Source organism: Siphateles boraxobius, unplaced genomic scaffold, assembly GCF_051911475.1.
Source record: "Siphateles boraxobius isolate OS27281-9 unplaced genomic scaffold, OSU_SipBor_1 6, whole genome shotgun sequence".
NCBI classification, from domain to species: Eukaryota; Metazoa; Chordata; class Actinopteri; order Cypriniformes; family Leuciscidae; genus Siphateles; species Siphateles boraxobius.
Window position 1 is genome coordinate 37,769,744 of NW_027509186.1, and position 25,441 is coordinate 37,795,184.

At 40.0% G+C, this 25,441-nt stretch overlaps 1 protein-coding gene across 1 annotated transcript in view; it reads left to right on the forward strand.

Annotated features, from left to right (window-relative positions):
- LOC143716530 (uncharacterized) overlaps positions 1-25,441 on the forward strand; it is a 128,341-nt gene that overhangs the window by 49,568 nt on the left and 53,332 nt on the right. Inside the window, exons 2-4 of the mRNA XM_077209082.1 lie at positions 6,904-7,001; positions 22,100-22,298; positions 22,595-22,897. Coding sequence (XP_077065197.1) covers positions 22,214-22,298; positions 22,595-22,897 — 388 coding nt within the window. The 5' untranslated portion in view covers positions 6,904-7,001; positions 22,100-22,213. The remainder of the gene's footprint in view (positions 1-6,903; positions 7,002-22,099; positions 22,299-22,594; positions 22,898-25,441) is intronic.

A 25,441-nucleotide genomic window follows, 5' to 3' on the forward strand; every position in this document is an offset into this window, starting at 1 on the left:
ACTGCTACTCATTGCATAACACATGTTAAGCATGTTTTGTTGACTTCTGGTTAGGCCTACTGAAGTTCAGTGATTTTAAAGGTAGCATCAATTAGGCTTGCATGAAGTTGGAAATTATTTGCTGTTGCAAAGAATCGCTTATGAATGCACAACTTTTTATGAAAAAAGTTTCGGAAATAAAATGTCTTCAAATACAATATTAAAAAAAATATTTACATTTGATCAGTTTTTATTGAAACTCATCATTTCCTGGAACACACAAAAGATGGCATCACTGCAGAGGCGTGTGTGTGTGTGTGTGTTAGGGCAGGCGGACGGGAAGGAGGGGTCTCGGCTGTCCTTATATCTACTGTAAGGGGAGGCTCACATTCACCCAATTTGAAAACCCCTGGTCTAATTCAATTCTTGGTTTTGTGACAGAGCTCTGACACTCCTGGTTTTGTCTTGTCTTTGTCTGAGTGCGCGGTTTAGAGCGTGCTCGAGCCGTGCACTCACTTGTCGACGTGCCTTGTTGCATGTGCGGGGCGTGGTGGTGTTTGGATCCCGGCACGTCCGTCTAGTTTGGTTTTGTTCTGTGTCGGGATTCGGACGTCCATGCTCCGCGTGATTGTTTTCTGTTGTGAGCGCACAGGATGAGCGTAGCATGCAGTTCTTGTTTACATCGGCCGCATGCTTTCATGTCATGTTTTGTCTTGTGCTGTGTAGCACACAGCTTGTTGTCATGTTTTGTGTGAACACGTGGCTTATGAGTGTTCTCATTGGCTGCGTGTTCATGTCTCGTTTTGTGTGAGCACATGGCTTGTCATGTGTTTTCCTTGTGTCATGTGCTCTCCTGTCATTGTCTAACCCCTCCCATCTTGTTACCTGTTACCTGCCTTGTTTGCTCCCTATTTATTCTCCTTGTGTTTGCAGTCCTGTGCTGGTTCGTTGTCATTTGTACGTGGTATTTTTACCCTTGTGATGTTCTTACTGTGGTCAAGTCATGTTTTCCCCCTCGGGGTACTTTTTGTTTGTTTTTGTTTTATTTTTATAATAAATAAAAGCCTTATTTCTTCTGCGTTTGAGTCCTCGCCTCATCTCCACCTGATGATCCTACATCATATAATTTTTTTTCTTAAAACGGAGAAAAACTCTTTTCCCTATATCTTACACGTAACAGTAACAGGATAGTGAGACAAGAGAGTGTCAGGTGGAGATGAGGCGAGGACTCAAACGCAGAAGAAATAAGGCTTTTATTTATTACAATACAAGCAAGTATCATAAAATCAAGCAACATATACAAGTAAAAGTGCTGTTTTCCCATCTATGAGCATGATTGCATTATGACATTGATTTTATGTAATAGCTCCATAAACAAGTTATTATTGGGTAACTTTAATTTATATTTTTGTTGGTATTGATAACGGTTGATTAACCCAGTTCAGGTGAAACTGTTGAAATCATAAGTGTGACGATAGTGTATTTGCTTTATGGATCATTCCAGAATTGGAGGACATTTCATGTCCCACCTATGAAATTTCAAATAATATATGTACAATATTCAAAAAATGCAGTCACTGTGTAAAAAACACTTGTCCTAAACTAAATATAAATAGACTTTTTTCTTCAAAAATATTATTGAAAATAAAAAAAGTCTCTAGTACCCACTTAAGTGCCATTTTTTCTTGTCCCACCTTCTAGATGACCAAATTGATTACCAGCGCCAAATTGAAAATACAACTGTTAAAAATGCATTTTAAATATCCCTTCTTTTGAATGATTTTGTTTATATATGCCTCTTTTAATTGTTTTTTTAAAAGATAGAAATATTTCAAATAATAAAAATGTTGCAATAAAGTTATGTCCCACAACATACGTGCAACCCTGTTACCGAAACATATTTATCCTGGCAGAAGAAGAAAAAACAGGGAGTGACATGATTCACAGGAAATTACATCACTAAGCAGTTTTCCAACAGAATGGGTAGAACAATATGTTCTCTTTTCGATTTTTCATATTATTATACAACTTTTAGCCTTGATTGAATGTGTCACTCTAAAGGCCTCATTATGCTTCTGCGTCAACTCCACGGCGTAGCTACGCCGTCACTCCTACGGCGTCGTGGCCGTTTTATGGTTCTGCGTCAGGTTGAGTTGCATCGCGATGCATCTGACCAATCACAGCCCTTGTGGTCTGCGTCGCCTCGACGCGTAGTTAAAATTTTTTGGAGGTGCACGTCGAGCTACGGCGGAGGGGTTCGCGGCGACGCAGAGGGGTCTGCGGGGGTACGCCGTCGATTCGACGCGGAAGCATAAAACCAGCTTAACCAATTGAACCCTGTTACACTTATTATCAGAATAAGACAAATTCTTTTTTACACAAGTAAGTTTGTCCTAAAGATGACAGTTAGAGCTAGCTAAACAGCTAGCTTCTATTCATGAGAAAAGGCTAACATTAGCATTAATTTGCAACCCTGTTACTCGTAAACCTGTTACCATAATTAGAGTGACAGGGTTGAATCTCCTTCAATCCACTCATAAGGGACAATCTATTATCAATAGTTCAGCTAAATAACTAATATAATTTGTGTTCCTGTCGTCACATTATTGACCTGATCTTTAATCAAAAGTAATGTATCTATCCAACCCCTGTAACTTTTCGCAACCATGTTACTTAAACTTCAACCCTGTTACTGTCACGATGTGGGTTTGTGTCCTGTCATGTTCTTTGGTTCCCTGTCTTGTTCATTAGTTTTCCCAGGTGTTTCTGATTTTCCCACGCCCCCTTGTTATCCTGTTAGCTCGTTTGTCCCTGATTATTTAAGCCCTGTGTTTCTGCCCTGTCTTTGTGAGTTGTTGTATGTTTCAGGATCAACGTGAGTGTGGGTCGTTCCCTGTGTAAAGTTTTCTTGTTCCACGTTCTGAGTCTCTGTTTAAGTTTATAGTTTGTTTAAATAAAGCGTGTACACTGCGTTTGGATCCAGCCTCATATCTGCCTTCACCGCATCACGCCACAGAACAACTCACCAAGACATGGATCCAGCAGTTGTCAGCAACCGGGCTCTGGGAGAATACCTGTCGACGTTATTGCAAGAGGGCCAGTCCGTCCAAAGGTACGCGAAGGATTTTCTGTCCATTTGCCATCTGGGAGCGCTAGATGAGATCCAGCTCATGGACCTGTTTTGGAACGGGCTGGATTATAAGATCGCTCGATGGATGCCGAGGGATCTTACTGAATGGACTCTTGACCGGTATATTGCTCAGGCTTGCTCCTTGGATGATCTCTTCTCGATTACGGGCTTGTTCTACTTGACACCTCCCGGGCTCTCGTCGCCTCCCGTAAGCCCAACCGAGGCCGCGCTTCACGTGAGCCTCGACGAGCATGCATTTCACGTGAGCCCCGACGGGCATGCATTTCACGTGAGCCCTGACGAGCCCGCACTTCTCGTCTGCCCCGCCGAGCCTGCGCCTCATGTGAGCCCTGCCGAATCCAGTGAGTCAAGTGCATCGTCCAGTGACTCAAGTGCATCGTCCAGTGACTCAAGTGCATTGTCCAGAGACTCAAGTGCATCGTCCAGTGAGTCAAGTGCATCGTCCAGTGAGTCAAGTGCATCGTCCAGTGAGTCAAGTGCGTCTACTGAGTCAAGTGAGTCTACTGAGTCAAGTGAGTCTACTGAGTCAAGTGAGTCTACTGAGTCAAGTGAGTCTACTGAGTCAAGTGAGTCTACTGAGTCAAGTGAGTCTACTGAGTCAAGTGAGTCTACTGAGTCAAGTGAGTCTACTGAGTCAAGTGAATCAAGTGCCGTGTCAAGTGAATCAAGTGCCGAGTCAAGTACCGCCAAATCAAGTGAGTCAAGTGCCGCCGATTCAAGTGAGTCAAGTGCCGCCGATTCAAGTGAGTCAAGTGCCGCCGATTCAAGTGAGTCAAGTGCCGCCGATTCAAGTGAGTCAAGTGCCGCCGATTCAAGTGAGTCAAATGCCGCCGAGCCAAGTGAGTCAAGTGCCGCCGAGCCAAGTGAGTCAAGTGCCGCCGAGTCTACCGAGTCAAGTGAGTCAACTGCCGAGTCAAGTGCCACCGAGTCAAGTGAGTCAAGTCCCGAGTCAAGTGAGTCGAGTTCCAAGTCAAGTGAGTCGAGTTCCAAGTCAAGTGAGTCGAGTTCCAAGTCAAGTGAGTCGAGTTCCAAGTCAAGTGAGTCGAGTTCCAAGTCAAGTGAGTCCAGTTCCAAGTCAAGTGAGTCGAGTTCCAAGTCAAGTGAGTCGAGTTCCAAGTCAAGTGAGTCGAGTTCCAAGTCAAGTGAGTCGAGTTCCAAGTCAAGTGAGTCGAGTTCCAAGTCAAGTGAGTCGAGTTCCAAGTCAAGTGAGTCAAGTTCCAAGTCAAGTGAGTCAAGTGAGTCAAGGTCCAAGTCAAGTGAGTCAAGTTCCAAGTCAAGTGAATCCAGCCAAGTGAAAGTTTCTAGCCCAGTGAAGCGCCGTCGCAGGAGGACTCGTTTTGCTCGCCAGGCTCCGGAGGGCGTTCCCAGATGCCTCGCCCTGCCGGCCCCGCCTCTGCGCCTCGCCCTGCCGGCCCCGCCTCTGCGCCTCGCCCTGCCGGCCCCGCCTCTGCGCCTCGCCCTGCCTGCGCCCTTCAAGCTCCGGGAGGGCTTTCCTGAACCCGTGGATTTCCCCAAGTATTTTTTGGGGGGGGGGCCAAGGGTCCGGTGAGGAGACCATGAGGGCTGCGCCGCCATGGTCGTCTGCAGGGGCTTCACCTCCATGGCCGCCATCACGTCCTGCTCCGCCCTGGCCTTCGCCTCGTCCTGCTCCGCCCTGGCCTTCGCCTCGTCCTGCTCCGCCCTGGCCTTCGGTCCAGTCTGGTCCGCCCACGCTCTGCGGCCCAGGCCCGCCTTGCCTAGGTCCAGGTCCCGTTCCCCTGCATGGGCCTGGCCCCCCATCCCTCCCCCAAGACCGCCCTCCTGGACTTTTGTTTGTTTTATTGGGCTTCAGGAGCCGCCCTTAAGGGGGGGGGGGGGTTATGTCACGATGTGGGTTTGTGTCCTGTCATGTTCTTTGGTTCCCTGTCTTGTTCATTAGTTTTCCCAGGTGTTTCTGATTTTCCCACGCCCCCTTGTTATCCTGTTAGCTCGTTTGTCCCTGATTATTTAAGCCCTGTGTTTCTACCCTGTCTTTGTGAGTTGTTGTATGTTTCAGGATCAACGTGAGTGTGGGTCGTTCCCTTTGTAAAGTTTTCTTGTTCCACGTTCTGAGTCTCTGTTTAAGTTTATAGTTTGTTTAAATAAAGCGTGTACACTGCGTTTGGATCCAGCCTCATATCTGCCTTCACCGCATCACGCCACAGTTACCATATCATTTTTATTAAAATAATCATAAATTACTTTTTGAGCTTACAGGGGCTTGAGCAATTGTCTTTATTAGTTTGAAGGATTACATGCATTATGCATTTGAGCAAATACTTGAAAATATATACTGAAATCAAATTAAACATGTCACAGTTTAAAACTTGGCAAAGATCGAACTCAAAAGCTACTGAAATGAATTTAATTCAAGTGATATCAGAAATTAAATAGTTATATAGAGTGATTGTCACTTTCTTAATGGCAAGAAATTATATTTTTTAAAAATCAATAAATATACTTTTTTCAGGTTCCTGAGTATTGGTAACAGGGTTGCAGCGAGCACACAAAAAACAAACAAAAACAAAACAAAATTGTATTATAAAAAGTGCGCCTTTGATACCCGGACGAATCAAATTATTGAATGGTATATTGCCTGTTTTTATGAAATACATAATAAAAAATAGTAAAATAAAGGGCCAATTTTTCAAAATTATGGATGCCTAAATTGTCCTCCAATTCTGGAATGACCCCTGTAACATTGCTGAAAATTGAATTTACTTAAAGTCTCCCTGTGGTGAAAATCAACGTTTAAATATTGTTTATGTGGTGTTTTTAAAATGCTTTAAGACAAACCATGTTTGTCCTCACAAACTTCTTTGGCAGGCATCCGTTGTAAAACACCTACAGAACTTTAATTATGACAACTAGGCAAATATATTGAACTGTGTTCATGCAGAAATACGATGTAATAGCGATCAGTGAACCGAGAGCACACGTACATACAAGGTTTGTTTGCGCATCAGTAATAACAGGCTCGCGCATGCCTAATGCATGCCTCCTGTATGCCACTGTAATCCTCTTTAACCTTTATTACAATCGTAATAAATTAACATGAACATTTATTACAATCGTAATAAAGTGGTCTGCGGCCCACAGGTTGAAAACCACAGTTCTGTGTGACTCTCAGGACACGCCTCGGTATCTGTAGTGTAACTTCACTAGCAGCAGTGGTGATGAGAGAACACACAGAGAAATCAATCTACATAATGGTCACAAATTATTGGCCACTTTCTAAATAATAAAAGTATAGGGCATCTACTAATAATTAAATATTTTTAAAAAATTGTTTTTTACCGATGCAAATATGTTAGAAACGATGCATCGCGATACAAATGCCGACTTATATCCGATGGACACTTTTTTTAAATTGATTGCATCGCATCATTAAGTTTTATGTTGATGCACCAATTCAAATCGGTGAATCCGAGTATCTTACCATCCATACTCTGTCTCTGAGCTGATGTGAGTGGTGAGTGGAGGTGGGGCTAATATTCATAGAACCATGTAGGCTACTAAATGAGACAAGGATGTGTAGTTACATTCAATTTATTTTAAGGCGTGCAGAATTTTTTTCAAGGTAAAAACACTTTAATATGTAATTTTTCCATATTAAACTCAATATGAGTTTGAAGGGATAATTATTGACTACAGGGGGGCTTTAAGAATATGCGGCCCCTTTAAGAAATATGACATTCTAGTCTGCGCACTGAGAATGCGCAGAAGAGAGAAAACGAGAGACGCGAGTTGACGAGATTGTCTAGTTGAGGCTGAAAGTGACGCTGTTAACGATCGTGAATGAAGGACAAATGTGGAATATTTTCTTCGGATGCCCTATATTTCCAGTCTGCAGGTGAGAGATGTTACCAGATTACAGAGTTTAACATTAACCAGCTCCTCGAGTTTTGTGTTTTAGTCAATGTTATGCCAATGTAATGATATGCGTTGTGTGTCCTGGTTTATTCTTTTCACAGACTCTGTTTAGGGCTCCAGACTAACTGTTTTTACTAGGAACGCTTTTGTAGCCCATAACTGCTGTTTATTAGTAGCACAGGCTGAAAATTTAGGGGCACACCTTGGCTTAAATCAACCTGCAACGAAGTTATTCACATTTCCCCCCATTTTGACTGTATACTGACAAATGCTTTGGTAATAAATAGACTTAACTTACAGAAATTACAATATACAGTTTTATTTTAAGTTCACATGGCTCCAGACTAACATTTGAGGGCAGTAGCACTGGAGCCACTAAGTTCTACAGTAATACTGTGGGACTGACAATAAAGTACTGAGCTTAATCTGAGATGTAGATAAAATTAACATCAATTATTATAATGTCGTGTATTAATTTAAAAGCAAAACTAGGGTAAACATTTATATAAGGGAGTGAAAATAGCTAATGATGCAATCCTCAATCACCTACATAATTATGATAATTCAATGTATGTGTTTATATACGTATAAACATACGTATCTAACGTATGTTTAGAATATATATATATATTATACAGAATTAGACAAAAAATTCTACAAAAAATGTCTTTTTCCACAAATTTTGTATGCATGCAAATTGTATAATATCCAAGGTAAACATTACTAGTAACTGTGTGCAGTTAATTCTCATACTGTATTTTCAGAAAGTTTTGGAATATGTAGCCTATCCTCTCCCCAAATTTGTCACTAATAAAACACAATAAAAAAAAGGTTACAATTGGAACAACAATTAAAATTTTAACATTATTTCAAGTGTAATCTTTCTTTGTAAAAGTATACATTTTTTCATACCTATTTCAAAGGTAAGGATTCATTAGTTTGAATATTGGAACAAGCTCTATAATAACATCTTCGTTGATAATTCAATATACCTACTTTATTTTTGACAAAACATCCCATACTGTATATTTAACAGAGCAGAAACAAACAAAAGCTTATTTAATGTGGCAGTAGTCTCTTTTTTTACAGTAAAAACTTTATAATCTATCCAAAACTAATCATTCATATTTAGTCTAACATATAGTGTTTATGATATATTAGCATATAAATGTTAATTTGTAGTTTGTTGCTTATACAAAGACATTTTATTTCAACATAATTCAGTCTATTTTTACTCATCTCAGTAGGCTATAGCAATATAGTTTGGATGTGTTCATGTAAAAATAACATGTTTACTAATATAGGTGTGAGTGTGAGATGCGCAAACAACTGTAGTAAACATCATTCACTCATCACACACACGCAATTATATTTAAACAGTCTTTTTGCGGTTTACAGACACTATTCCATATCGCGATTAGAACAAAGCACTTAAGAATAAACTTACGATTTACATCAGCTTGATCCGTTGCTCCTCAAAATGAAACTACCAGTACTTCTGAGGTAAATGTTCCAGGATTATTACGATAGTATTATTCCTCACAGCGTAGCAAGCCGACGTAAAGTACATGATTCTTAATAAACTTGATGTGTTTTATCCAGCTGATGTGGGCGTTGGCATGTTTGCATGGCTTGCCTCAGATCATTTGCGTTTGGAAGGCGCGCGCTCTCCATGGGCGTGTCACATTAGCATTTAATGAGCATTAACGAGCTGAAAACAAAAAGAGATCTCTTTCTTTTCAAACAGATTACATAAAATGAGAATATTTGTTTTTTTTATATAAATTACTTATTTACTTACTTATAAATTAATTTAATAGAAGAGAATTCAAGCTTCATAAAGAAAAATCTCTCGTGCCAGTGACAAGTATTCGCTGAGTTACAGTTAATTTTCGGATGCGTTTCAGAATGGACTTCACTGACAGAGAGAAGGCAAAACTCGCATCATGTTTATTTTTCTTTATTTGACAAAAAGCACAACACTTTGTTTTTATTGTGACTATACACAAAAAAAAGACACTTAACAGGATCGAATGATGTATAACACTTATATGTAAGATAAAAATCAACAGAGTATTTTGAGTCTCTTTTTCACTGCAAAGAAAAAAAGCAAGCTAGTCACGACAGCGTGACCGCCGACCCCAGAGGGTTAAAAAGAGGATATATGACCTCTGGAAGCATCTCTTTCAGTAGGTTAGTCGGTATAGGGTCTAACATACATGTTGTCGATTTAGATGATTTAACAAGTTTAGAAAATTCTTCCTCTCCTATAGCAATGAATTAATCGAATTTTTCATCTGGGAGAATACAATGCACTGCCTGGTGTGATGCTGTATAGACGGTTGCATAGTTATAATTTTCTCCCTGATATTATCAATCTTGTAAGTAAAGAAGTTCATAAAGTCATTAGCTACTGCTGTGCTGCTTGGAAACGTCTGGGCTTGAAGCTTTATTTTTCGTTAGTTTAGCCACTGTTTCAATACCTAGGGTTTTGTTTATTTTCTTCTAACAGGGTTGAAAATAGGGCTTAATCGGTCGATTATTTTTACGATTAATCGATTAATCGGCTTATGTACTTATATTTTAGTTTTTCCCATTTTTCCCAAGTAAATTATTAACAAAGGGTCTTTATCGTTCAACATGGACTTTTTAGAGATTTTAACCATTTTGCATTGTCATATCCTCATCAAAAACATACCTGGAGTTGTGTTTTATTATGTGTTAGTAATCCTTTGTCGAACTCTTCTGCAATCAAAACACTGTACTCTAGCAAATTTCACAAGGAGATTTCCAATAATGTTTTCACCATGGCAGTCCTTAGGGCTCCTGAAGTAGTTTAACATCCCGAACAAAGCTTATTAAGGAATCTTTCAGAACATATTTTCACGAAGAATAAGAATAAAACAGAATAAAATTGCAGTAAATTGCAATTTATTATTTTTTTCCTGTAAACACACAGCTTATACCTGGGAAACAGCTTTATAGCTTATGCTGTGAAATTGTAAACAATCCTTCGAATCATTTTAAAGTAAAATGTTTGTAAAGTAAAATTCATCAGAAGGTTGTCCAGAAAAAAATTGGACACACACAAAAAACCTGCTGTGTGAAAAAGTGCAGTGAATACTTAGAAAAAAAGTGCATTTCAAATACATTTAAACATTTACGTCTCTCATTCAGTCATAATCATAATTGGCTGCAAGACTGAATTATGAACTGGCAAACGACAAACTGATCACAGAACATGTTTGTAAAGCTTTAAACAGCAATGTTATCAGCTTTTACCACTAAACATTTGCAAACAACATTTTACTGCAGAATCTGCACAAATAAAAAGTGATTTTCATCAGATTTAAATATTTAGTGGTCCTTATAACAGTGCAAAATGTATATAAAAAGTAAATTTATATACTTTCAAATTGTATATACAGTAAAAAAATGTTATAAAGCGATAAAATGTTAAACAAAACAGCTTATGCCTGAATTGACAGGAATTCGACTACCTGTGGGAAATGAGGCAGAACACTATTCACTCTTTATTTGAGAAAAAGCTTTGCATTGCAGTGCAAAAATGTCAACATGTCCAAATGTTCAGGGCTTAGGCTTGCTCTCTTTTTAGAAGCTATGTGTCCTGCCGCAGAAAACAGCCGCTCTGCTGGTGTGGAAGTGCTTGGTATACAGAGGTAGGACTTTGCTAATCTTGACAAAAAGGTATATTTCACCTCATTCAACTTCCACCACTCTAACGGATTTTCCCCCTTGGGAATGGACTCCTCACCAAAGTACGTGAGGACCTCCTGCCTGATTTTCCTACTGGGCTCCTCAGCTTCTCCTTCCTTGGCTTCTTCTTCACTGCTGGTGTCGGAATCCAGAAGAGAATCAATTAAGGAGACAGGAACCTTTTCAGGAGCAGGTGGTGTACTGTCAGGTGCTGTGTGGTGCTGGACACAGGGGGGCGGCAGCTGCTCCATTTCAACTGCCTTCATTTGGACGTTGACTTGAACTTTGAAGCTGTCCTCAGAAGAAAGAAACTTTAGTTTACGAGACCTTGAATCCAGTGAAGAACTAAGGATTGCAGTGTTATGTGATGTGTCACAGAAAGTGGTTTCACTCTTCCATCGTTGTTCAAGCTGTTCTACAGCTGTGTGAAGGAACGCTTGTGCACCTGGTGTTTCAAAATCCATACCTTGCATTGACTTGACCAATCCTTTTACCAATGGTGGCACAGAGGAAATTGTAGTGTATTTTTCACCACTCATGTACTCTGTGGCACAGTCAAAAGGCTTCAGGGCTGTGGAAAGCTCTCCAATTAGGCTCCATTGGTCTGGTTTTAAGTCTAAATATTGCTTGCCTGTTTTTGTCACAGTTAGGTCCGACAATGTTGCAGTAACAGGCCACCGTTGCTCAAGCAGGCGACTGATCATCTGATACTATTCCATCTAGTACTAACATCTTGGATAAGTTTGTGTTCAGTTGTGCTCATTTGTTGTTGTTTTTGCTTCAGTTTCGTGGATGCAAGCTCACTTCTTTTAAAATGCTCAACGAGGCATCGTGAAGCTCCAACCGCTTTGGCAATGATCTGGTGTTTAAGAGCAGAGGTGAGAACAAGCTGCAATGTGTGACCTGTGCATCTGAGAGAGGCCCATCCATATTTCTCCTCCAGTAGTCGAGCAGCAGCCACAATGTTGGCCCCATTGTCGTGCACAATAGCAAATATTTTATCAGGAAGAATTTCAAATTTGTCCAATAGTTCTTCCAGCCACCCTGCAATATTTTGGGCAGTATGTCTCTCCTCCAACGGCATAGTAGAGAGGTAAATTGACTCCATTTGCCAGTCGATTCCAATGTTGTGGCATGTGATTCCCAAGTATGCTTCAGTGGCTACACTAGTCGAAATGTCTGCAGTCAGAGCCACTTTGCTGTCAATGGCTAAGATAGTTGATTTCACTTGATCCACTGTTGCATTGTATTTCTTGACCAACAACCTCGTAAAATGCGTTCTAGAGGGGATAGTGTAACCTGGATTGAATGACTTTAACATTTGTTGGAAGCCTGCTCCTTCCACCATCGAGAGCGGTCTCATGTCCTTCACTAGCATGTTTAAAACATTGTCTGTCAATGTTGCACATTGCTGCGGGGTAAGTATCTTCTTGTTGCACACAAAATCACTAAGATTGGTTTGTTTCTTTCTAAAACACACACAATAATGACAGAATAAGTTTGAACTTTTTCGAACAGTTCGAACCAAAACGAACATTTTCATTTTAATTATGAACAAATCAGCACCAATATTTCTAACACTGTATGGTGTTTTAATTATGAACAAATAAGCACCAATATTTCTAACACTGTATGGTGTTATATTAACCTCTTTTATCATGTTTTCATCACGTTTTTGTCATGTTTTTGTCGCTCGTCACATTTTTGTTGCGTTTTCATCCTTGCTATTTCAATGCTTTTAGATCCAAACTGGAGACAGTGTGCTCGGTTCAGGTGGGGGTTAACTTTAAGAGGTTAAACAACGACAATCATGTGTCGATACTACATTATATAACTGACAAGTATTTTTGCATAGAGTAAACTCGCTGCGCCGGTGCTTGGTCCTCCGCTTCCACACGCATGTGTTTTCGTTTAAGGTGCTCGTGCAGAGACGTAGTACTCCCGTGCCAGGCCATTTCAGTATTGCTGAGTTTACATGTTACTCTTCTTTTTTGAAGGTTCAAAGTAAAGTGCTCCCACACTTTGGATGACTTTGTTCGATTAGTTTTATCTTCCGCTTTTTTCTTTCTCTTTCTCGAGCTTACTCCACTGCCGCCTGCCTCCGCCATCTCGCTGAATGCTGCAGAGACGCTGTGCGGGAAGCACGTGACATAAAACGAGGCCAGCTATTGGCTATTCGCTACTTCTCCTGCTGTACTGGCTGAGTAAAACCTCCGGTGGCTCATTACTCCCACACTTTGGTCACCGCAGATTTAAAATATTTACAAAATGAGCCGCTTACGCCAAATAAAAGTTATTTAGCAACTAATCGATGACTAAATTGGTTGACAACTATTTTAATAATCGATTTTAATCTGGCTGCTCTCTTTAGGCCCTGAGTGTGCTCATTGTACCATGGCGTTGGACTATTTTCTTTAATCTTCTTTAAGCGCAAAGGAGCAACTGTGTCTAAAGTGCTGGAAAAGAGAGTTAAAAGTTTCTCGCAATATACCTTCACCACACATTGTAGTTATAGCAACCTTTTGGCAAAGTTGTTAAAACGTTGTTAGAAGGTTGGGTATGTTGTGCCAACGTTCTGTGTTTGCTGGGACTGCTCCATTGAGCACGTTGTGCTAACGCTCTGTGTTTGCTGGGACTGCTCCATTGGGCTGTGATTAAGGAGCGTGTTTCAACCGAACCAGGAAAGAAAATGCCTTTGCACTCAATTGGATAGACCTACAACCAATCAGAGCAACGGAGTAAGTGACACGTGTTCATTATTCATCTTTCCGATCGAAAAATGCCTTGATCACGGTTCTCTGTTCCTCTTTTAAAATTAATGCGCTGTCGATATCTTCTATAACAGACATGATGGCGTAATGTTTTTTTTTTTCTTTATTGAACAAAGATCACAGGGGATATGTGTATCACAAAAAATAGGATAATAAACTCAAGGTAAAGCAAGGCAGTAAATTACATACAGTAAGAGATAGTCTTAATAATAATAATAATAATAATTCACAAAACATTTAAAGCAATAGAACCTAGGGCTTTGACTCCGAACTTCGTTATTCGAATAGAATTAGAATATTTAGCCAACGCCTAAATATGCAGCCAACGCCTGCAACAACATCTCCTGACGAGGAGTTCGAAATCTACACTCCTGACAATTTGAAAAGCAACGTGTGGCACTATTTACATTTTACCAGGTATTCGTTCACTGTTCGTTCATTCACTGTTCCTTCTGTGAACGATAAGCCCTGGCTTCTTTAATCATTTTGACATCGATGAGCTAACGTTAGACCGCTGAACTTTTAGTCATCATGAAAAAAAAACAGAGCGGTGCGTAATGGAGTGCATCAGAGCAGCATCAAGAATATCAAATACATTGCCGAGAATCTCTTATTTGCATCTTAAGTTAATTGCAAATAATAATGACAGGTTTGCGAAAAGTTTAGAACTTGGTGACGGTAAACTCGCGCGAAACACATCTTCAGCACAGGAACTCATTTAAACACATCTGATTGGCCGATGCGTTCAACAGACATGTCTGTGATTGGCTACAATGCTCAACGCTGCAAAAGCACGTTGCAAGTACCTTTAATGCAGAGGTAAAAATATAAATAAAACTGTAATAGCCTATGCACTTTTCATGATTAGGTAAGTTAATCGCGGCAGCTGTAATCTTATTCACATTTGTTTTTCTGATTAATTGTTTTAGTCTATTTGAAAGACAAGGTAACAAAATATTCAGGGCTTTACTTAAAACATTCGGGGCTTAAAGGGTTAGTTCACCCAAAAATGAAAATGACTTCATTAATGACTCACCCTCATGTCGCTCCAAGCCCGTAAGACCTCCGTTCATCTTCAGAACACAGTTTAAGATATTTTAGATTTAGTCCGAGAGCTTTCTGTCCCTCCGTTGAAAATGTATGAATGGTAAACTGTCCTTGTCCAGAAAAGAAATAAAGACATCATCAAAGTACTCCATGTGACATCAGTGGGTTAGTTAGAATGTTTTGAAGCATCGGAAATACATGTTGGTCCAAAAATAACAAAAACTACGACTTTATTCAGCATTGTATTGTCTTCCGGTTCTGTTGGGGATCCGCGTTCACGAGTCCGCAGTAACGCTGATGACGTAAGACGCTGCTGACGTGTATCTGGTGCGTCCGTGTATTCGGGTTCAAATAAATATGGCTGGGCAAAAAAATGCAAGTCTTCCTCTGTGTGGAAATCCTTGACATGTTTGTGAAGATTGTTTTGTTTCCAGCGTGCGTCTCCCTCAGACTGTAAACGAAGCTCGGGCGCACCAGACACACGTCAGCAGCGTCACTGAACGCGGATCCACAACAGAACCGGAAGACAATACAATGCTGAATAAAGTCGTAGTTTTTGTTATTTTTGGACCAAAATGTATTTCCGATGCTTCAAAACATTCTAACTAACCCACTGATGTCACATGGAGTACTTTGATGATGTCTTTATTTCCTTTCTGGACAAGGACAGTATACCGTTCATACATTTTCAATGGAGGGACAGAAAGCTCTCGGACTAAATCTAAAATATCTTAAACTGTGCAGTGTTTCCCCTAGAAATTTTTCCAGCAGCGGTGCTGTTATGTGCCCGAGGTTGTTACCAAGCCGCGCGTGGTGGGGTCCGGGGGCATCCACCCTGGAAGATTTTTTTTTAAAATAACCCCTTAAACCATGACTTCTGGCAAGTTTTGTGGATAGAAATGGACATTTTGAGAAAAACAAATATGACATACCATCAACTGATTCAAGGCATGATTATTGCAGCACGTACCTTGAACTGCAGTCACAAACATAAACCTTCATTTTATAATTTTAGACAGGATTGTTCATGTTTTCTTTCGTGTTCATTTTCAGCTTGGTAGAAATTGTTTAGGGGAAAAATGAAACGGCACAACCCAGAAAAAGATTATTTACAATTTATTGAAAATGTTATCTTAATGGGAAAGGCCAAACCCAATCTGTGAGCACTTAATTTTTCTGGGCTTTTTATAGAAGATCTCTAAGGCTCTTTGGTAATTGAATGATATTGTGGGGGTATTTTTTGTTTTTCCAAGAAGTTATGCTCACTTATGCTCATCTAGCCTGCATTTATTTAATCAAAAATACAGAAAAAACAGTAGCCTAATATAGTGAAATATTATTGCATGATGTTCTTTTTAACTTTTTATTAATCAAAGAATCTTTAAAAAAAAAAAAAAGAGCATCACGTATCATCATATTTGAATGATTTCTGAAGGACACCAACAAGTTTAGTAGACTCATCTGAAAAATTAAATATGATTTAACGTTAACTATCAGGACTATGAGCAGTAGGTGATACCTCCTCGTCTTCATGGAGAGCGCAGTTCGCACCGCTTTCTCCTTTCCACAAGCGCTTGCTCCCCCGTGGCGTCTGTCGTTGCTATGCGCGCTTGAAAAAACGAGCGCGCCGGCCGCATTTTAAATAATGAATTTGCACGCGCAAAAAACGTGCTATGTGAACGGCCCCTTATGGCAACGTGACATTAGTCTAATCGAAAAAATTTCCATATGTGGCTCTTTCCTCCTTGTTAACAAGGGGATTCAGAGCCACCGCATGCAGCGCCGCCGGTCGCCATGTCTCAGTGTTTTTAGGTGTGTAAGTGAATGAAGTGAATATCGTTATATTGCTGATCATGGAAAGATTTTGCAGCGGCGCTGAAAATCCAGCGGCGGCGCTGCGCTGCTGCTGAATACATTGTAGGGGAAACACTGCTGTGTTCTGAAGATGAACGGAGGTCTTACGGGCTTGGAGCGACATGAGGGTGAGTCATTAATGACATCATTTTCATTTTTGGTTGAACTAACCCTTTAAGCCCCCTTAGCCCAGCCCTAGCGCCGCGGCATTGAATGGTCAAAATATTAATATTTGAATATATTTGAATATTAATTTAATAAACAAACAAACTTCGAATATGATTTTCGGGCAAAAGTCAAAGCCCTAATAGAAACTAATCATACAATTAGGGATGGGCATTCGATTGCATTTTCTTAGTCGATCGTCGGGAGAATAAACGGTCAACTATCGATTAATCATTCATATTTTTATATTAAAATTAATTATTTATTTCACTTTTTATAAATAAAAAATGCAATGAAAATACAAAAATAGAGCGTGTTTTTTCTCAATGAGATATTTATTTCAAGATGATCAACTTGTGGCAGTTAAAGGTGCAGTGTGTGATTTTTAGCGGCATCTAGTGGTGAGGTTACGAATTGCAACCAACAAAAGTTATGGTGGCCGACAGAAAAATATGTCATCGTCTGAGACAGCAGAGAGTAGCCAGTTCAGCAATGAGGTTTCTTTACAAGGATAAATAAAAAAATATGTTATTGCTAATATTATTGTTTCTTGTTCTGTGTTTCTTAGCTGAACTAAGCTTGCTTCCTTGCACGAAGAGCAACAAGTAACGAAATGAGTTTGTCCGTTTAGGGCTACAGTAAACATGACGACACAGGAGATATACAACCCCAAATCAGAAAAAGTTGGGACATTTTGTAAAATGCAATAAAATCAAGAATCTGTGATTTGTTCATTCTTTTTAACCTTTTTTTTAACTGACAAGAGTACAAAGAAAAGTTTTCCAATGTTTTCACTGACCAACATAATTTTATTTAGTAAATATGAATAAATGTCTCACGATGGCTGTTTGTCCGACTTAAACTTTTGGAAGAGCTTGATAAACGTTTGGAACGGTATTTCGTTCTTCTACAATGATGTTTTTGAATCATCGTTACAACTACAATTATTCACCGACGCTGCCCCGTCTATCGGCTTCGGCGGGTTATTTCAAGGGAAATGGTTCGCAGAAAAATGGCCTAATGATTTTTTTCTAGAACAGCGTCCGACTCCGTGTCATCTGCGCTCTACGAGATATATCCTATAGTCGTCGCTAGCGTCATCTGGGCCCCAGAGTGGTCACGTAAACGTATCATGATGTTCTGTGACAACGAAGCCACAGTTGCCATCATTAATAAAGGTAGATCAGCTTGCCCCACGATCATGCCTTTCTTGAGACAATTAATTTGGCAATTTGTTGTTTTTAATTTCATTATCAAAGCCGAACATATTCCCGGCTACTGCAATGTTATTGCTGATGCGCTCTCTCGCTTCCGATTTCAGACTTTCAGACGGCTGTGCCCTTCAGCCAACCCGGATCCAACAACCTGCCCTCCCTAGCAGCAGTCACGCTAGATTAAACGATCTGCTCACGTCAGCGAGACATTACATTTCTAAAGGTGTCGCTCCCTCTACATTTAAAGCTTACACGTCAGCTTGGTCATCTTTCCTAATGTTTTCCTTATTTTAATTTCGACCGTTTGCTCCTTCCTCGTCTTTAATTTTGAAAATCGCGGTCAAAAATTTCTTCTATTCGCAGACTCCTCGCTGGCATCCAATTCTACGCAAAATATCATTATCCCAATTTTCCAAGTCCGAAACTTTTTTACGAAACTTCTATTCGCTTATTACTTAAAGGGTTGGTTAAATCTTCCAATAAAACAACAGATAAACGTCTGCCTATTACCCTGCCTTTACTGCGAAGACTAATAAATTCTGTCCGTAAAGGCCTCTTTTCCACGTACCTCAATATTCTACTAGAAGCCGTGTTTTTATCTGAATTCTATGGTTTCATGCGTCCAGGGGAATTCACCTCGGAAACTAATAAATTCGATCCTGCCCGCGGTATCTCCTTTTCCGATCTAAACTTCACACCTAAGTTCTTCACACTCTTTCTCAAGCACTCCAAGACTGATGCTCAAGGCTCTGGCGTCACCCTAACACTTTCAAAAATCAATAAAAAATTTTGCCCCTTCACATCTATGGTTAAATTTCTTAAAATCCGCCCTAGAACTTCAAACCACTCACCAGTATTCATTTTAGCAAATGGAGCACCCCTTTCGAAGGCCTGTTTCAGAACCCACCGCCATTATAATCTGGAGTCGATCCCCCTCTCTCTACACTGACCATTCCTTCAGAATCGGGCAGCTACCTCAGCAGCCGAAAGAGGAATCTCTACACCAGCCATTAAGACCATGGGCAGATGGACTTCCTCTGCATTCGAATCATACATCAGACCTGATTCAAAAACCATTCTCAAAGCTCAGCAAGCTCTCCAGTAACAAACCAGGTAAATACCTATGCAACTACTGGTGGTGGTGTCATGCTATTTCATGTTCAATGTGGTCTACCGTGACCGTGACCGTGGCTTGCTCGTGGCCAGTCAAAAAAAAAAAAAAAGACCTAACGAGGCTGTCTATGTATGGCCAAACGTGGCACTGTTCTGTATGGTCTAACGAGGCCCGTCTATGCATGGCCTATCGTGGCACTGTTCTGTATGGTCTAACGAGGCCTGTCTATGTATGGCCTAACGTGGTACTGTTCGGTATGGTCTAACGAGGCCTGTCTATGTATGGCCTAGCGTGGCACTGTTCTGTATGGTCTAACGAGGCCCGTCTATGCATGGCCTATCGTCGCACTGTTCTGTTGGTCTAACGAGGCCTGTCCATGTATGGCCCAATGTGGCACCGTTCCATATGGTCTAACAAGGCCTGCCTATGCATGGCCCATGCGGCACCGTTCTGTTTGGTCTAACGAGGCTTGTTTATGTATGGATCAATATGGCACCATTATTTAAGGTCCAACAAGGCTGTCTATGTATGGCTGAACGTGGCACAGTTCTGTATGGCCCATGCGGCCTCGCTTTGCGCATCCTTAGGAGTGGAGCTGATAATCACGTAAAAAGTACATTGAACTCTACGTAAATCACTGGATAAAGGCCCGGCTAAAAAAAATAAATAAAAATCTTTTCCATGGCTCCACATTGTACCTACAGTTCAACGTTTTACAAAACTATGTGGCTTCCTCGTCTTTTAAGCTTCAGGCTACTAGGCATTCACATCTAATGTCCATCATGCTATTTACGGTAACCCCTCTTTCTATTTTTCAGGAACCACAAGATTCACGACCGGTGGGATACCTTCCGTACCAATTTTTGGGGGTGGACTGGCCCCGTCCCGGTGGATCCATAATCCACCTATTTTTGGGGGTCGGCTGCGCCCCTGCCTTTGCTCCAGGCAGGAAATGCAGATCCGCTACCCTAGGATTATGAACTACGGACGGGGCCTACGCCAAAGAACTTTATAAATAATTGCTTGGTGGGCTGTCAATAAATTAATGCTTGCTACATCACTATATCTCCCAAGTCTTTCTGGTAGAACTGATAGGTTTTGTAAAAATGTAACTCAAAACTATCTAAGGCACGGAGTCGAAAAGAGGGTGAGAGAGATTAGCCTACCTAACAATTAATTAGGCTATTTGTGCTCGTTGTGCATTGCAGCTCTTCCATGCTAACGCCGACTTAATGCTAGGTTGAGACTGAGAGCACGATGCACCGCCACCGACATTAACCAGGGTCTGATGCACTTTGTTTAAGTGGTACATCATTTGAGTCGTGGCCGTGTTGTACTTGTACACAGCATCACAGTGTTTGCAGTGAAATAAGTAGAGACGCTGATATTGACCGTTTAACCGTTAACAGAAAGTACAAATTTTAACTGATTAATACTACCAGTTAAACAGTTTAAAAGTTAAAAGGTTTTTTTTTATTTTGAAGTTTTTTTTTTAGTTTGCTGCATGGTTAAAAAATACTATAAAACAAATACTATATAGCCTATATTTGTTAACTCACGGGGTGCATCGACATGCGCAACCACACATGCCTACAGACATATTTTGCTGAGCAAGCAAAATGATGTGAGTGAAAAAAAGTACTGTGTGGGACCATTTCGACAGAAAGATCGACGAAGTTACTTGCAAAATATGCTACGCGGTATTAAAATACAGCAGTAGTACAAGTAGCCTACAATGCAATATCACTGGCGAAGCAAACATCCATGAGCAAATCAAAGGTGCTTCCCGAAGCTGGCCACTCTAGCGCCGAAACATTCCCTGCGACATCTCTGTATTCCCGGGACATCTGTGCCATCGGAGAGGGTGTTTTCTGCCGTGGCTCTAACTCCGCTCCAGACTAACCCCACATCATGTAGACATGTTACTTTTTTTAATGAAAACTAGACAAGGTGTGGATTGAGGTAGGCCTGCTAAAATTAACCGTAATGAGCATCCCTAGAACTAAGTAGTTTTTTTAATCAAAATGGTCCCACGTCACACTTCACCGTGACCTCTTCATGATTCTACCTTTGAAATCAAAACGGAAACTCGCAGTTAGCTGAGTATGACATAAAATATTGCCCTCGGCCTCGGGTGGTAAAATGTTTAATTGCTGCCACACAGTGAAAATCATTTCATTGCTTCAAGACTCACACTACACAACGCAACCAGCATTAGTTTAATCGATAATAAATTAACATGATCGATGAAATTCTTAATGATCAATTATCGATCGTCGATTAATCATGACCATCCCTACATACAATAAATGAGTACAAATAAACAGAAATAAATAACATGGGGGGAAAAAATAATTAAACATTTTCGTCTGCAGGAAATCAGGAGGAAACTTATAATGAGACCATAATTTCTTTGAGCAACAGACATCTCAATTATCCAGCGGCAGTCTTCTTTGTTGTAAATCAATTCAACCCAAGCTGATGATCTACGTTAACTAGCAATGTTACTGTTGATCATCTGTCAATCATTGTATAAAGCCCGGCCTGACAATTGGCTTTATGCACAGCTTCACTACTTCCTGAACTTCAGCCAGCCCTTTGTTTCCTGTCTGTCATTATTGGACAAACTGATTAATTCAGGTGTGCCTGGCCTCAGTAACAATAATCAGGCACACCTGGACTAATCAGTTTGTCCAATAATGACAGACAGGAAACAAAGGTCTGGCTGAAGTTCAGGAAGTAGTGAAGCTGTGCATAAAGCCTATTTGATTGGTCTGAACAGCTCTGGTTCGAGCATTGTTGCTCCACAACGGATCAAGTCCAGACCGAACTTCCCGACCTCAAATGTTGTGGGCGGGGATAAGTTTGGCTGGCATCCAGGCTAGCTTGAGTGCTTATATCGCTTATGCTTTTTTTAAATTGGTTTCAACAATGTTTTCTGCCTCCCCTTTAAATCAAGCCCCGTAAATGAGGTGAATACAGGGAACTATTGGAGACAAAGAGGCTTTTCAGCAGCTCAGTTAAACATGATGGTCCTGTTATTTCTCGCAGACCTTGGAGAAGCATTAAACAAACTTTTTTTTCAATGCAACTGCATCCAAATTCTCTATATTTCTTTTAGAAAACAGACATGTTCAATTAATTTAAATGTAGGCCTAAGTAAAGTAATTCAGTAACTTCTCTTTGAATTTGGCAGATCTGGTGTCCATTCCACAACAATTCACCAATAAATACTGGGAATATTCATATCATCCTACAAGAGAAGGACAAACTCCAGGAGTAGCAGCTGAAATCTGTGTGACTGTTAAAGATGGAGTTTATTAAAGAGGAGATTGAAGACATGAGTGATCCAGAACCATCCATAATAAAACATGAAGATATTGAGGAACAAATAGGTTGGTGTCCATTCTTGATTCTTCATTGTTGACTGCTTTGGTAGCTGTGGAATAATAATTAGTATATGACTGAAAAATTCTAGAAATGTCTATATAATTTTAATCGTGATCTTTTAAGTACTTTTAATCATAATCGTCTATGCTTTAACAGTTGTCAAACACATTTTTTATCATATTAGCAAGAGAATGACAGAACTAATCTTTGGCACATCAAATGTCTGATACTTGATCTCTGTTGCTTTCTGCTATTAAATCAGGGTTCATTTAAACTGATTCAAATGTTATGTTTATTTTAGATCGGATGGAAGTGAAAGAGGAAAGACAAGAACTGGAGGAATTTAAGGAGGAACATCATGAATTCAAGGAGGAACATCATGAATTTAAAATTCAAGAAACAAAAGCCAAAAAGCTGCACACCTGCACTCAGTGTGGAAAGAGTTTCAGTCAAAAAGTAAACCTTACGACACACATGAGAATTCACACTGGAGAGAAACCGTATACATGCACTCAATGTGGAAAGAGTTTTTCTGATGCATCAGCTGTCCGTGTTCATCGGCTCCGTCACTCTAGAGAAAAAACATTTAACTGTGATCAATGTGGTAAAGGATTTCATTCGTCGTCAAGTCTAAACAAACACCTGAAAGTTCATTCAGATGAGAAGCCTCATGTGTGTTCTCTCTGTGGAAAGAGATTTTCACGACTGGATCATTGTAAACTGCATCAGAAAACACATAATGAAGTGAGAGATTATATGTGTTTTGACTGTGGGAAGAGCTTTACTGCATTTAGTTATCTGAAACAGCACCAAAGAATTCATACTGGAGAAAAACCTTACAAGTGCTCATATTGTGACAAGAGTTTCACTCAGTTGGGAACACTGAAAACACATGAGCGACTTCATACCGCAGGTCCCGCTGATCCTTAAAAAGTCTTAAATTTGATTTTTAAAATATAAGGCCATAAACAGTCTTGTAAAGTCTTATTTTTACTTATGAAAGGTCTTAAATTTTAGATGACACTTTGACTTAGACACTAATTAGCGTAGCCTACCTATTATTTTATATTATTCTATCTTTGTGGATTTGCTTGTTCATGTGACAATTCACATCACATTCGCGGCAGAATAACGTCTGTCTCCTGCACGCGAGAGGAGGAGAGAAGAAGGAAGTTGGTAAATATCAGTTCAGTTGTAAGTTCATTCTTTATGTGCGTATGGGGTTTTCGATGTGTATTGTCTATAATGATATTGTAATTATTGTTTTAACGATGTACGCGGCACTGTGAGCTTACATCGCTTTTGTCTCTCATGTGCAGTTATAGGTATGTCCCCAAATTAGTTTTTGTCTTCTATTCATATCATATTATGTTCTTATATTAGAATATCACATCAGCAAGAGTGACGTTTTCCCGAGCACAATTGCAAGTGTGATATTTGTGATGGTATTTTTCCTGTCGACCAAAAACCACCACAACGTTGCGCAACATCAAATGGCAAACGTAATGACAACGGAACGAAACTCATCATTTTGTGCTTCACGGACCGTTTATCAGTTTGGACCAATAAGTGCAGGAATTGATATTTATCAGTTCATTACATCCATTCTGATGTCTTTTTCGTTTAGCTTTATCTTCACACACCAGTTAGTTAGTGGAAATGTGGAAGGATATCACACTCGAGAGTAAAAACAAGTTGGTTTATATGTAAAATTCTTGATTCTGTTTTTGCCTTTCACCTTAACCTTTGTATGTATCTGTGTCTGTTCTTTGAGGCATAAGATACAACTAAGAAAATAACATTTATTCAGAAAATTTGAATTCAAATTTTGATCAATATGTTATTTATTAATCTACAAAACTGGATGATTAGGCCTGCAATTAAAGAATTGGTTTGATATTTATCAGTTAATTACTGCCATTCAAAATGTGTTTTCCTTTATCTTTACAAATGTATCTTTATATTAGAATAAAGTATGTTGGTGAATGTTTTGCAGTGTAGTTAATTTATGACATATTTCTGTTCAAACCATTAACGGATCTGTAAGGTTTCCGATATGTCGTAGACAAGTTGTTTCGTGACAACTCTCTCTGGGTCAGCAGCAACACAGCTTTGAAAATTGTTCGGAACAATCAAATTGTCAGGGCGGGCTTTATATGATGATGGACAGATGAGCAACGGTAACGTAACCATCCACGTCATCAGAGCGCTTGGGTTGAATTCATGGCTGCCGCTGGAGAATTGACCTATGGCTAAGCCACGCCCACAAAGGCGATGAGCCAATCACTGTGCGCGTAGTGTAGTGGAAATTTTAATAGTCATTGATCCCAAACGGGTATCATAAGAGAAAGAACCTATTCAATGTATAAAAGTATATGTGTGTACGTGCTTGTGTGTGACGTTTCAGGAACATATGGGACAGGACCTCTGACCTTAGGGACGGTCAGTTTGGCCAGTTTATTTCAGTACCAGTTTGTGTCTTTTAGTAGAAACTGAACAGCAGTAAGGACCTTATCTGGGTGGGTGAAAGGTACAGCGGGTGAGGAGGAACCTTGAAAACAGTATAAAGGCTGTCTCATATTTTCCTGTGGTGTGTCACTCTCTTGCACAGCGTAACTTCTGTGTACTAGACTGAACCTATTCTTGCAAGAATAAATACTTTTCTTTTTATTAATTTGACTCTGAGTGTCTCTTACGTAGTGATGATGTTTAACAGAATTTTTGCCACAACAATAGCTATCCCATACACTCGGACATTCTCTGCTTCCTCGTCCATTGAAATGCATTGCAGTTAGTCAATTTTAATTCGTTTTTATATATTTTTTTCTTGTCATTTTAAGTTTAAAATGGTCAAACGGTTTGCATGGAGTACATGCAACTCCGACACTAGGTATCCCGAGAGGCTGGGCGGCGGTGTGTATTTTTTACCCTTTCCCAAGCCACATCTCAACCGAGATAATTGTCTGGATTAAGTAATGGTAGACCACAACACCAACTAAACGTGGATAAATTAAACAAGGATGTCTACATCTGTTCTAAGATAAGTCAACAACGTATTTGAACGTTATCTTTTACATCTCTATTGTAACGTTAGCCTTAGAAAGCATTAACGTTAGCTTCTAGCTGCGTTGTACATCATGTCAATTAG